Source organism: Egretta garzetta, unplaced genomic scaffold (genome assembly GCF_000687185.1).
Source record: "Egretta garzetta isolate BGI_Z169 unplaced genomic scaffold, ASM68718v1 scaffold85, whole genome shotgun sequence".
Taxonomy (NCBI): domain Eukaryota; kingdom Metazoa; phylum Chordata; class Aves; order Pelecaniformes; family Ardeidae; genus Egretta; species Egretta garzetta.
This window is the reverse complement of record NW_009259718.1, coordinates 2,612,829-2,627,145: the sequence shown is the minus strand read 5'-3', so window position 1 is coordinate 2,627,145 and position 14,317 is coordinate 2,612,829. Positions and strand designations below refer to the sequence as shown.

General features: G+C 40.8%; 1 protein-coding gene across 1 annotated transcript in view; it reads left to right on the top strand.

Moving 5' to 3' along the window:
* TBX15 (T-box transcription factor 15) overlaps positions 1-14,317 on the top strand; it is a 97,043-nt gene that overhangs the window by 60,503 nt on the left and 22,223 nt on the right. The window contains 4 exon segments of the mRNA XM_009639102.2: positions 7,196-7,297; positions 9,086-9,257; positions 9,649-9,816; positions 12,561-12,625. Coding sequence (XP_009637397.1) covers positions 7,196-7,297; positions 9,086-9,257; positions 9,649-9,816; positions 12,561-12,625 — 507 coding nt within the window.

Below are 14,317 nucleotides of genomic sequence, written 5' to 3'. Positions count from 1 at the left end.
GATTCTGTAGTTCCTTAAAAGTTTTTAGGAAATTATAATATTGAATACATTGATTTTTTTTTAAAACCCCAATTTTTTGTTGAAGTTTGTCATCTGCTGTCTTTGAGCTATAAACTCTGATTTGTTGATTGGAACTATGTATTATAACACTTTTGATATTAAACTGTTGTTCTGACATTTATGAATTGAAAAGTTTCGTGTCAGCAGTGGTTCATGGAACTTGCCATTCATGTTGCCTTGCTAACAAATACAGCTTCCCATATTGCATGTCATCATAACAAGTGATATGTCTCTAATTACACAGTAATAAGAGGAAGCTGACTAACAATTATTGTGAGTTGTGAAAAATCAGCTCCATTTAGTAAAGAAGCATCCCAAACCAAAACATTCAGATTCACCTCCTCACCCCCCCCAAAAAAAAAGTTTAGATTTTCTTAGATTTTTGGCTCAAAGATTTTGATTTTCAGGTTTTGGAGGAAACATCTCTGTGGTCTGGGGAAAACCTTGGTTTTTTTTTTTATCTCCCTATTTATGTAGCTGTCAGAGGTGTTTAACAGCACATGTTAGGAAAGACAGACGCCCTGACTTTATTCTAAGGAGTGCAAAACAATATGTATTTTGATAAATTTTAGTAGGGAATAGACATAGAGAAACCTGTAAGGACTGTAAAATATATTTCTCTTTTCAAGATTTTTTTCTGTAACACCATTAATAATATTCTCAAGTGCCTATGCAAGCTACAGTCTTGATAGTTTTTCCAATTATGAAAGACCATGTATCACAATACAGAGTCATAACTTACTGTGCAAATCATACATTCTTTACAATCCTAAATAATATTATTTCTTCCTGAAAGGAGATGCTTATAATTACTTAAGTCCTGATGGCCAACTGGCTCATCACTGGCTACCCACACAAAATATATATAGCTACTAGATATATGTATTTTTTATGCTTGATGATGCTCTTCTCCAGAAGTGATGTTAACAATATTGGAGGAATTTTTTTTTTCTGCTGACTACATTTGTAGGTTAACCATTGCAAAGCATAATGAAGAGTTGCGCAGTTTCTTTAGGTACTTGGGGATGTTCCCTATAGATACAATAAAATTCACAGAGAGAATGTGTCTGATGGGTGAGAGCCGAGTCTAGCAGTCCTGTTTCTCCATATGGGATGCGTGATATATGATGCATCCCATAGGTTAGGTTGTATGATTTCTGGAAAAAATAGCAGAACTGGTGTTATTTCCTGAAGATTTCCTACTACTTATTGAAACTGTGAGAGGCTCACAGTGTAATTTGCAACTTCTTCCTTCCCCAGGGAAGATGTTTCTCTTCTTGTTGCTTTCTCTTTGGAAACCTTTGAGTCCTGTAAGGCTGCTTTGTTTTGAAAGCCCTTATAATTACAGACTCAGTTGTCTATAACTACAGCTGCTCCTTAATTTTCTATGACTCGTAAGGCACTGCTTGGTTCCTGCCTGACCCCACAATGGCTTTCTGCTCTTACTGTGTAATACTAGTTTCTAACCTACGTTCTCATTTCAAACATATTTCTGGAGCTATATCCTGCCTACGTCAGGCCTACTACGTTTTTTGACTTTCAGACTCCCACTCTCACTCACATTTAATTCTGCTTTGTTTTTTCTTTTCTTGAAGCTGTATTTATAGATGTCTTTTTTTATCTGTTTCCATAAACCTACTTCAGTCCTCTTAGAACTTTTCCTTTCTTCCTTTCCATCAGAATGTTGTTATTCAGAATTTAATTAGATGCTTATAACAAGACTCCTTTGCAAAAGATGCAAATGGCTTTCTGTCAGCTGCAGTGCATTCAAATCTGCAATCACCTTTATCACCTTTTTGTTTGAAAGGCAACATTAGACTGTACAAAATAAATAAATTCAACTTAAGCCCCAGGTCATACTGATTTAAGCAACTAGTCCTAAAAACATCTATAACCCTTTTTCTCTACTCTTCTTCACCAATGGTGATCATGCATGTATCCTGGCAACATCAGCAGAGGAATTTATATCCCTCCCCACACCCCTACAATCCCCAGCTAAAGTCCATGGTCACCTGAGCTGCAGAGATATCTGTAGGTTAACTGTTGCATAGAAGTGCTGCCCAGGGGGAAAGCAATGTACATTTATTACTGGGGGGTACACTATAAAGGGCGCTTGGAGTCCTGCTCTGGAAGGGAAGTGCTGCCTACTGTTTATGGAGATGTTCATATGAGTGTGACCACGCACACAAGCACAGCCCCCCACTCTGGGGACTCAGGTTCTACCTGTCACAGAGCCAGGATCTCATCTCAACAATGAGGGAAATGATCTCACCTGCCATATCATAGTTATCATATCTGCACTGCAGGATGGCTCAACCCTAAATGCTGAGGCTGGACTTAGTAATAAGAGTGGAAAAAGCCAGCAGGGAGTGGAACAGGTGACCTTGTCCTCTCCTGACTCCTCTGTGCCTCCTGATAGGTTAAATGGTATTTTGTCTGGAGTCTCTTTGCCTCCCTGAAACCATGAGTCTGAGTTGTTTGAAACGTGTACTTGGGGCTGTTTACATTACCAAATGTGTGTTTTGTTTTGTTTTGTTTTGTTTTTTATTTCCAGTGAAAGGAAGGAAGGGCCCCACAGTGCTCTTCAGTTAGAGACAGCAGAAGGGATTTTGATGCTGAAGGGGCCCATGGAGAGGACTTCTCAGAGCAAGGGCTGGCAGGCTACAGCTACCAAACTGCTGCCCAGAGGTCCTGGCCTAGTGGGCCAGATAAGCTTTCTCCAGTTTCCAGAAAAATGTTCCCTTTGGGAGTTACTGAGAAGATCTGCTGGGCTCCCTCTCCCTCATAAACAATAAATCCTTTTGCTTCCAAACCCTGCCCTCAGCCTTTCCTCTCAACAGAAATCTCCTCTACATGATCCCACGTCACAGGGGGAAACAGAAAGTCATTCCTCCCTCGCCTTGTTTTGCCTTGCCTTGTTTTGCCTTGCCTTGCCTTGCCTTGCCTTGCCTTGCCTTGCCTTGGGAGTCCCTTCCCTTCCCTTCCCTTCCCTTCCCTTCCCTTCCCTTCCCTTCCCTTCCCTCACTTTCACTCCTCACAGGTTTGTTCTTATAAATAAATATACATTTGGCACTGGTCTTAAATGCAAGGAAATATGAGGTATAAAATAGCAATGATAACTTCGGCTGCCCTGTTAAACTCACGCACATTGTAAACACTGTGCACACTTAATCTGAAAACCTAAATCAGATTATTTTGCAGAGTTTCTCAATCAGATTTTTTTATGACTGGAAATTACTACAATGTCTGTTACTGTCAATAGACAAATTGGTTTTTGATACAGTTGAAGAGCACATCCCTTCATTTTATGGTTTGCATTTAGCAGATGTCACCCCTTAGCAAATTTAATCTTATTTAAGTTGTTTTTTATGCAGCGTATAAATCATTACACTAAACAGTCATGGAAACTGCACAGTAAATTGTGTCAGTCCTTTTAAATTCTCATCTGACTTCTGCTCACCAAGCTGTCTGTACAGGAGTATTTCCAATACTGAAGAGCCTAAAGGAATTGCATTTGTGTTTTGAGTCAACCTGCCAGGTATCTTTTAATTTCTTATCCCCTAATGGGGAATTGCCCTCTCTAAAACTAACCTGTGAAACAGATAATGAATTTATGTGGGAAGGGATCTTTGGAGGTCATCCAGACCGTGCCTCCACTCAGAGCAGGCCAACTTTGAAGACAGATCCAACTTGACACAAGCTTCACATGTGCTGGCTCAAGGGGGAGGGATAAGAGTTGGCACCTTGAGACTCCTAAGGATTAGAATCTGAAGCTTTATGCTATTGGAAAAAAAAAAAATCCAGTTTGGGGATGTACCTGCAATCCTCTTTCTTTGAACAGTTTTCACAAAAGAGAATTGAGCTATATTTTTGTGTTAAATGGAAATTTTGAACAACAACAACAAATGCTGGCTGCCACAATCCAACTACTTCTTTCTATTGCTGAAAATTCCCAAACATGGTTCTTAATATCAGTACACTACTGTGCTGGCAAATGCTATTTTAATGAAGTTTTGGAGATCTTCATATATCATTAGTTTTCTTCAGATTCAGAGTTTCATAAATCTCATTCTTGTTATGGAAGGAGACAGGAATTGAGTAGACTGAGGCACGTGGTTGTAACAAAAATGGTTTTTAAAACACTTCTAAGTGGTTCTAAAATAGTTGTAATAACTTATTTCATATCACATCATATTTCCCCTAAAAGGGTACTGTGTGTGAGTTCACAGTCTGATAAAATATAAATAACTTGATCATCCCAAACTGCTGTTGATATAAAACCTCCTCCTAAAATATATCAGATGTCATCATGTGTTCCCTATGAAAACAGACGTCCTTCGTGTCTGTAGCTGTTGACTATAAAGCTAGCTGATATCTTTCTAGATGAAAGGTTCTTGACTTTTTATTAATACAGCCATTTTCAAATGGCCTGAATTCCTTTCAAACCTTTGAGCCTCGTGTTTTCCATAGGGCTGGTGCCTCTGGGGGCCAAGAGGAGACACAGAGCACAGGGGCTTAACCAGGATTACACCTGAGTACATCCCTAAGTCGCCACTGTTTGCCTCTGCCTTTTCCATTTTCCCCTTTCCACACAGCAGTGCTTCTGGAGACCTGCTGTGACAGTTCCAGGCCACATCCTTATGGCAAAGAAACCTGAGTTACTTTTACACCCACAGAAAAAGAAAAACAGTAATAATTTACAAAACTTTAAAAGTACACTTAAACCTTACAGAAAGCAGTGGGATCAGTTGAGGTCTCTCCGATCATTTGAGAGATTAGCCTCTAAGCCTGTTGAATGGTCTGCGGTAATCTTTTACAAGGTATTTCATAAGCAAACAACCCCAAAGGCTATACTGCAACTTTACACAAGGCTGCAGATTTGGAGAAAGCTTCTTGGGACACACAGCGTTCAATTTTCCCAACACAGTGCACAGACTTAGACCCAAAGAGACTCAGATTTAATCCTGCATTTCTCATCAACCCTCTGAAACATGACCTACCTCTTAAGCTTCTCCCAAGCTACCTCTCTCCAATTAAGGAGAGCTGGACTGTAAAATGCCACATCCTGTACCCATTTGGCTTGACCAGATTTAATGAGCCATTGTGGTAGAAACAGGGTAATGCCCTCAAGCCTCCGAAGACTAATCCATTATTTCTTTTTTTCCCCCCAAATTGTTCAACTAGCAAACTCACACCATCAGTTGCACAAATCTGCTCTGTCCTTGAAGGGTTTCTGCAGACAATTTTTTCTGACAGTTTTATGTCTCTCATAACTCAGGTTAGCTGTGCTCCGGCAGCCGTGGGGTGGTGCCCTCCTCACCCCTCAAGATAAATGCCCTTTGTAAGGTAGATGCAGTTACTAATAGATCAGAACTTTCCTTCTCAGTGGCCTGAAATGGAAGAGCTGTGGGTAGGGTGAAGGCTGAGCACGAACCTCCTCCTTCCCACACTATTCTGCAAGTGGGCATATGCGGCCTGGATGGCAAAGAATAAAGTAGCTTCTCATGGTTGCATCCCTCAGTGCAAAGTTTTAGAGACACATTTGGAGATGTTGATATAAGCTTTCCTGTTTTCTTCCTCCTTCAGGCTGTGTCCACTGGTAATACTTGGGAAACAGAAATATTGGGAGAACTAAATCTTATTCTCTGACATTACACTGCTTCTCGCTAAATAGAAAGGAAAGTGTCATGATGGCTTTTAGGGATGGCCCCTAGAAACAGCAGACGAACATTTCTTGTACACTTTTCCATGATTTGGCATCATGATTTTATATTCCTTTAATATCCTCTTTCCATCCAAACTACCCTCATTCCAGAAGGATGTATCAACTTAACAGAGGAGCATAATGTAATTTTATATGAGCATCCAGCACTTCCAGCGTTTCTCCTACCAAAGTTCTGTGTCTTCTGGGCAGAAGTCAGGCAATCAAGTAACACCATCCTGTAGGACCTCAGCCTAAGGTTTTGTCGGATAAGGTTTGGGATGCTACTCAGGTAGAGCTCAGGTCTGAGTTAACAGTCAGTGAAGCAACACAGATTTTCTTTCAGTGCTCTGCTCTGCTGCTCATTTCCTTTTGCACTTTGCTCAGTTCTACTCCTCACATTTTATGAAGATGTTAAAATACTGCAAATATAATATGGCATAAACAGTTCACTCAGCATGGTGTTTGAGGGAAATGTAGAATGGCAGTTGGACTACTGACAACCAGAAACTCTTTAAGAAGGAGAAATTATGCCATAGCCACACTAATACTGACATGCTTTGAGGTTAAAATTGTTCCAAGTTGTTATCTTCTGAAATAATTGCCTAGCTACAAACACCTCCAGAAGAGTGACTAGTGCACAGCAGAGCTAAACTTGTGCTCAGACAAGAAAAGAAAGGCTGGGAATTGATTGCTGCTGGTGTAGAGTTTCTAAACTTGCCTACTGGGATAAAATGGTTAAGATGGATTTGGATCATATGACGTTGAAAAGACAACACTTATTTAAAAGATTGCACAAAATACTACCAGGACTCCAAGGAAACCATGACAATAATGCCAGTGTTTCTGTTAAATGTGAAATATATGCCCAATAAGCAGATTAATTTGAAAGACATCTTTTCTTAACTAACTAAACATGAGAGTGAGAGGATCTTTCAGGATGATGGATTTGCTTTAAATCTTACTCCAGTACTATCAAACTCTATACCGAAATGTGGTTTTCTCAAAAAAGAGAACTGAAGTGATCCTGCGTTTGTTTCATGGAATATGAGAGAATAATTACAGATGAATGGCCAGTGGGAAAAACAGCAAGAAGAAGGTACACTGCCCATCGTAGAAATGCCTAGAGAGGACGATTTGTGTGGAGCGTGGAAGAACGGTCTGCTAGGAGCTGGGAACAGAGTGCTCGACTGGGAGTGTTTTCTTATTACCCATGGGTTGTTATCCTGCTACCCTTTTCTTAATTGGGAAAAATTTGGAGATTCAAACCACTGCCAGCACAGTCTTTTCTACCCACACCAAGCCCAGGCAAGTCATGCAAGAAATGGGCTGTGTAAGGTAGCATGCTCCTGGGGTCAGAGAGAGGTCTAAGGAGACCCTTCAGCTTCCTTATTCACCATTTTTTTTTCCTTATTTCTGCTCTTCTTTTCCTAGGAGAATGTTTCCAGCCATGAGAGTGAAAATAACAGGCTTGGATCCCCACCAGCAGTATTATATTGCCATGGACATTGTGCCTGTGGATAACAAGAGATACAGGTAAGCTTTTTAGGCACAGAGGTAGGAACCTTGTGATAACTTACCATCAATGACAGCCTATGAAGGACACATGCCATTATATGCCATTTCAAAGGTATGATGGAGGGAACCATGTTGATTTACACCAATGCAGTTGGTTTGACCAGAATCGTGAGACACAAACCCAGAGGTTTAATATACTCTCTTGCACTTTTGGATTGAAATCTTGCTCTTTTCAAATAACAGGTTTTAATCAGGGAGATCCCTGGCATGCATTTCATAATTGACATGATTAGCAATAACTGTCTGAGGGAACTGATAACTGGAGTTATCAGTGGGGAGCCTGGAGCCTCTAAAACTACTTCAGCAAGAAAGGAATGGGCAACTAGTGGTTGAACTAAGATGGGCACCTCAGGTTTAGCCTGAATTGGATTGGGTGATTTTTATTTTAAAAGCCGTTCACTGTTCAGCACAGCAGCCACAGGGGATATGGGCCCTGGCCTACGGTATGGAGACATTGAGAAACCCTCTGGTGACTCTCCACCACTGAGCTGAAAGACAGGAAGAAGAGATTTGTCTGATATCAATGGGCTCCTGATCCTAAAAAATACTCTGGAAAATTCATGGTCCTCTGCATCCCAGAACACTATCCAGACAGAGGTGATTTATCTCTCTCTCATTAAAAGACTCCTGAGAGCAAGCCTTTTCCCCAGATAGTCTTGGCTGCACCAACATGAATGGATCCTCTCTTCAAATGCTAAATATTACATTTTTACTCTCAGACTGAGCAGTGTTTCTCAGGAAAATGCTTTTCCTGGGAAGCATCAAGGTAGCGTCTGCTACTCAGTTAGATGTTTTGCCCCTTTCTTTAGTGCGGTTCTTACAGCATTAACACTGAAAATAAATATATTGTCTTACACTTTGTTTCTGTCCTTGTTAGTTTGTGCAGCCACATAGAGCAAGCTAGCAGTTAAAGGAACAGATTTTTTTTTTTTTTTTTTCCATTTCTTTTGAAAATACATGAAATGAATCCCTGTTTGTAGGTAAGGACTGAAATAGCTTAGTGGAGCTGAGTAGAGACCCAATGAGGGGCAGCACAGGGCAGAATTCTGAGGTGTCAGCAGGAGTGTTTGTGAAATGCCTTAGGCTGAAGGAGCCACAGGACAGAAAGAAAAAAAGCATCAAGACAAAGCTGTGGTAGAGAAATTTATGGCATATATAGGATGGTTAGGTCAGGAACACAAAAGATCACAAAAGACTAGGAATACAAAAATTATTTTTCCCTCTAATCCCAACACTTGTAACACTATATGGAATTTCCTATTTCACAACATTTCAAACCATAAATTCTGTTTTATCAATTGTTCTAGTGTTGTCCATTGGATTTTGCCCTTTCTGGATGGAGACATATGTGTTTTGCACAGTCTGGCATGGCCACCAGTGCAGATTTCCAGAAATGACGGGTCATTTATTAATATTTCCAGAGAGGGCTTTGTTTACCCATATTTTCTAGCCTTTTACTCTGGCTCAGAGAGGGTTAAGGAGTTGAGAAGGCACATGTGGCAGAGTTTTACAGGGCAAATAACTGCAAAGGTGGTTTTAATAAGGAATCAACTCTGAACAAGTGGCTCAGGGGTAATCTGGCTTTCATTTAGAAGGTAGGAGGTTGCAATAAAGCACATTCTCCCCTGACTGCAAATGAGAGCTTGGGGTGCATGCGGTAGGGTGGCAGGGGAGGGGGAGCCTTGGAAATGTTCCTCCAGTGAGTGAGTGATGACTTCCCTTAGCCATCACCCCTTCCTCTTTCAGGTATGTGTATCACAGCTCCAAGTGGATGGTGGCTGGCAATGCTGACTCCCCAGTGCCCCCGAGGGTTTACATCCACCCCGACTCACTGGCTTCTGGAGACACCTGGATGAGGCAGGTGGTCAGTTTTGACAAGCTCAAGCTGACCAACAACGAGCTTGATGATCAAGGCCATGTAAGTTAGAAGCTCATCCTGGTGTCTACTAACCTAGCCTTGCTCCTCTCAGATTTGAAAGGGTGCTGCTGCTGCTCTGATGCTCCTGTGTCCCGCTGGCCACGAGTGTCTGTAGCCACTTTTCAGTGTTACGGAGCTTCTTCCCCTACCTCAGAGCCTCCCACAAAATGTTTCCTGCCGCTCTAAAGCAATAAAGCCCCTTTCTCCCTCGAATGGGAGTTCCACTTTGACATGGCACTTGCATGTGGCACAAACTTCATCTCATACGCGCTTGTAAGAAAAGAGTAATTTTCTTCATATTAGCCCTCACTCCTTCCCTGCTTCCTTGTACCTCTGGACATAGTGTAGATGTTTTGAAGGAAAAAAAAAATCCTTTTCCTTCTTTTTTCAGATAATCTTACATTCAATGCATAAGTACCAGCCCCGTGTTCATGTCATCCGCAAGGATTTCAGCAGTGATCTTTCTCCTACAAAGCCAGTTCCTTCAGGAGATGGAGTGAAAACCTTCAACTTCCCTGAGACTGTCTTCACCACAGTGACAGCCTACCAAAATCAACAGGTAAACCTGCATGCCTTCAGGCTTATTTTATGTTGGGTGTTCATAAAAATACCAGCGTGCAATTTGTGCAAGAGACATTAATTTATCTAAGAAAGGTAGCTCAAGAAGAGTGTACCCTTGGCAGGCTCACTGTTTTTTTTCTGCACAAAAAGAAAATGCTGTAGACATGAGGTATCTAGGCAGAAAACCATCTTGCAGATAAGATTCCTGCAGGTTTTATTGTAAAGTAAGTAGGTGAGATCAACCATAAAGAGATGTATTGTCTTCACTTTTCCTTGCTGCCTCATGGTACAAACTAGTGTCCTGTCCCCACCACAATTTTAAAGGCAGTACAGCTAGTCTAGATCTCTTATCTCACAGAGAAAACACATAGGTTTTTTTCACTACTAAAGTGAAGGAAAAAGTTTTCTAGGAGAAGAATCTCATCAGTTTGCTGACAAAAAAAGCCTTTGAACATAAGCAGCAGTGGTCCATGTATTGCATATGAACTAAAATTCTCATGCATAACTCACATTTGATTCAGGTCTTGCACAGTTCCCGGTGGTGACTGTTACCATCGACTCCAGATATCGTAAGGAAGAGATGTTGCTACAGTGGGATCCTATCTGCGGAGGCCTTGACTCTACTGAGCTTTGTTACTGATCCGCCCCTTTTTTCTTGAACTAGACTTCATGGCACTCAGAAATGTTGTCTCTGTCCACATTCATATTTGATTACAGAATTCCCTGTCTATTTTTCCCAAAGATATGATATCTTTTAGAGGACATTAATTGCTAGGAAAATGTGAGCATTTGAGAGTGTAAGCATTTGAAACACCAGCAAAGAAAGGAGTTTTGGAAAGGGCTTGCTGTGGATTACACATTTGCTCCCCCTTCTCCTTCAGTGGCCAGTGAAAGATTATATTTAGTATTCTTGGACTGAGGGACAAACCCATGTCAAATCAGCCTAGGGCAGATTGCCACATTTAGCCAGTGAATTGTTATAGGGTTTTTATTTTGCAACATGTAAGAGAGAGCACATGTGCTGACAGTGCTCCCATGACTGCTTCTGGATAACTGCTCCTAAATTTTTCTCAGTCTGTTCCCCTTGAATTGACTTAAATTGGGATCCAAAATGGATCAACTATTCCAGCTGAAAAAAATATTGCAATACAATGGTGGGTTTGCTGTCATTTCAGCATTTGAAATTTCCCACCCCACCCTGCCCAAATTCATGCACTCCACAAACTTTGCCTGTAGACCAGACATGAAAAGAGGATAGAGAAGGAAGAATAAATGTCAGGAAAAAGCCTGTAGTTCTTCCCTAATGACCAGACCTGTAAGACGTAATTACACAAGTTAGGGAGGTGCTAAGGGAGGGATCTCTGTCAGGCACTGGCACTGTAAAGAAGCACTGAAATTTCTTCCTGTCTCTCTGAATTCCAAACAACTGGGAGTTTTGTCCAAAAAAGTTTTGGGGAGGGCATTTTTATAATACCAGTAAAGGAGATTCTGGTGGGTTGGAGAAACCTTTTCATTAAAAATGAATTTAAATCCTCTGAATCTGCCTGCATGCCCTCCAGTGGCTGTAAAACTTTGCCTTACTGGGAGAAGTGTCTCTGGAAACAATTGTAAAATGTTAGCAAATCCACCACAGGGATTCCCTCTGCTGTAATTCCATCCTCCACAGAACATATCTGTCTCTGTACACACAAGTCCCAGGACAGCTGCAAAGTCAGGCCAGCGGAAATTAAGTTCACAAATTAAGCTTCTGCAAAAATAGGAGCTGCATTCCAGATCTGAGGTTAATATCCAGAGTAAGGGCTTGATTCTGACAGAAGCAAAACACCTGCAAATCTGCTTCAGATCTGTCTGTATTAAACTAGTCCCTCTTGAGCAGTTTCAGCAAAAACACCTCAAATTTGATAGGATCTTTTTCACTCCAGAGATAGGGTCTCTGGGACAAGGTGGGCCTGGCAGAGGGGACCTCTCGTGCTGTACCAGGTTGGAGAATAGGTAACAGGGAGTATGATAACACAGGCTGCAAGGTCAAAATCCCAGTATTATTTTCCACATTCACCAACATGGAATTCATGTCTAAAAATAGAGCAGGAAGGAAGATTCCCCAAAAGCACTGTCTGGCTATTGTCTTCTTTGTTTAGAGGAGGGAAAAAAGAAAAAAAAAAAAAAAAGTGGCTTCCAGACCAGAAAACCCTTGAACGGGCCACCCAGATGCCAGCCAGAACAGCAGCACCTTGTACGTGTGACCGAGTGGCCAGCTGCTGTCTTTGGAGGCTGTAGCTTGTGCTTTGCTTTGCCGTTTCTCCTTAGCGTTGTTTGAAGGTCCCTGAGTGCATCCAGCTGCCGGATATCTAGAGTGTTGAGGCTGGAATAACCCAGACACCAGCCAAAGCTGACCAGTATGCCTGCTTCCCAAACCACACAGCTGTCGATGAGTTACAGCTCTTGGGGTTTTGCACCTGGGTCCAAGATGTGCTTTTCCTTCGGGAACAGCCTCTCAGCCCCAGCGCTGTGCCAGGTTTCCCAATGCTGCCAGGTTTCTGTCTCTGGCAGTGTTCATTTGCTAAGCAGATAATCTCTTTGTGGATAAAGGAAGGATGACTTTAATACAAGTCTGGGCAAATAAATGTGAAAGGTCATCATACAGGTGGCTTGGGCAAGAGTGGTAATCATCAGTAATTTTTTATTTGCTGAAAGAAAAGGATTTTGAAGAGATCAGCTAATTCTCTTTTTCTTCCTTTCTAGATCACCAGATTAAAAATTGACAGAAACCCCTTCGCTAAAGGTTTCAGAGATTCTGGAAGAAACAGGTAACAGAAATTTGTTTATGTTTCCTCGCTGATCTCTCTCCTTCCCCTAATGAGTGCACGGGGCAGGAGTCTAAGGCTGAGGAAGGCGTTTTGCAATCCTAATTAATTTTTACAGGAGGAGTTGTAGACTAGTTCTTAGAGGAATTAGAAGGACTGTTTTACTAAGCCGATCCAATGTATAATGATGTCTTCCTTAGAAAACACTTTCCAGGTTAGCCAGCTAGACTGGCCCCGTTTCTTTTAAGAAGTTTCTTCCAGTGCTGCTCCTACATCTGCCTGGATCCTGCAGTCCCAAAACCCTGACAGAGAGTTTTAGATACTCTTGGGCAACATATATGTAAAGACAACTTATCACTTTCCTTCTTGACAGCACTTTTTATGTGACTCTGTTTTTTTGCTGTCGTATGTTTAATTTCCTGTTCACTGCTACCTCAGTACCCCTTCTATTACCACTACTTTTAAGGCTGTTTTCCTCTGTATATATGTTTTGCCTTTGTTTTTATTTCCTGATGGATAGTTAATTTATTTATGCTCACTTCTATTATTTTCATGTTCCTCTGAGCTTTATCATTTGTTGATGAGAAACACAGTTAAAAAGTTCTTTAGCATCTCTGATAAGTTATTGGTAAACAGTTCATGTATTAATGGTGTGGTGCCATGATATCCAAAGAATTAGGTAAAATAAATGAACTTGTAAAGATACTGTAGAGTTTCTTAAAAAAAATTTTTTTTTACTAAAATAAAGAACAGAGATAGAAAAATGGGGGACTGCAGATTGTAAAGAAGACAAATAGGTCACACACTAAAATTCTGCAAAATAATGAAAGTTGTAGGAAAGAGGACCTAGACACTTTTGCTTTATTATACAGAGAAATGGTATGAAAGGCTGAAAGGCTATTTTTTCTTTCGATTTTCACAGGAAATTCCAAAATTTTGAGACAAATGCTTGCTTTATATTAAAAGAAAAAATTGAGTTTCTGGTAGGTTTGCAGGCCAAAAGTGCAGAAATGTTCTGGTTTCAAACCATTTCATTTTTTCTCCAGTGATGTCAAATGCTTTCACTTTTGTGTTGCTTAATTTTGTCAGGATTTTTATGAAAAGATTAAGTAGAAAACTTATTTATTTATTATTTAGACTATGTTGTATTTTAATAACACAATACTAAAACACGAACTTGAATCAAAAAACTTTTGTATTAGTAGAAGACATTACCGTGTTATCAAAAAAGAATAAGAAATTCCAAACAAAAAGTTTCAACTTTTTCTGCCATTCATGAATCCAGCAGAGTGTGCAGCAAGTCTTAGTATTTCAGATCTAAATGACGTGAGTACCCTTTAAATCAGGGTGGCAAAGGCTTTAAACATAGAATTAATTATAGAATTAGAGATATATGACTACGTTACAAGAACCCTAGGGTTGTAAAGCAAGGCTCTGAGTGTGCAGACCAGAGTGAAAGCCATGTGCGTAGCCCTCATTTGCTGTCCCCATGGGCACTGTAATTCAGTTTTTACATGCATGCTCCTCTTGTGTGTGTTCACCAGGACCACTACCTCATACACGGTTTGGCACGGGAAACGTTCAGTGCATGGGCAACTGCCCAGTGTTTCCCATCACCCGTTTAAATGCTACACTACAAAGAAGACATCTTACTGACCTAGTGACTTCCTAGCTCAGCTCCTCTGTTCTCATCTT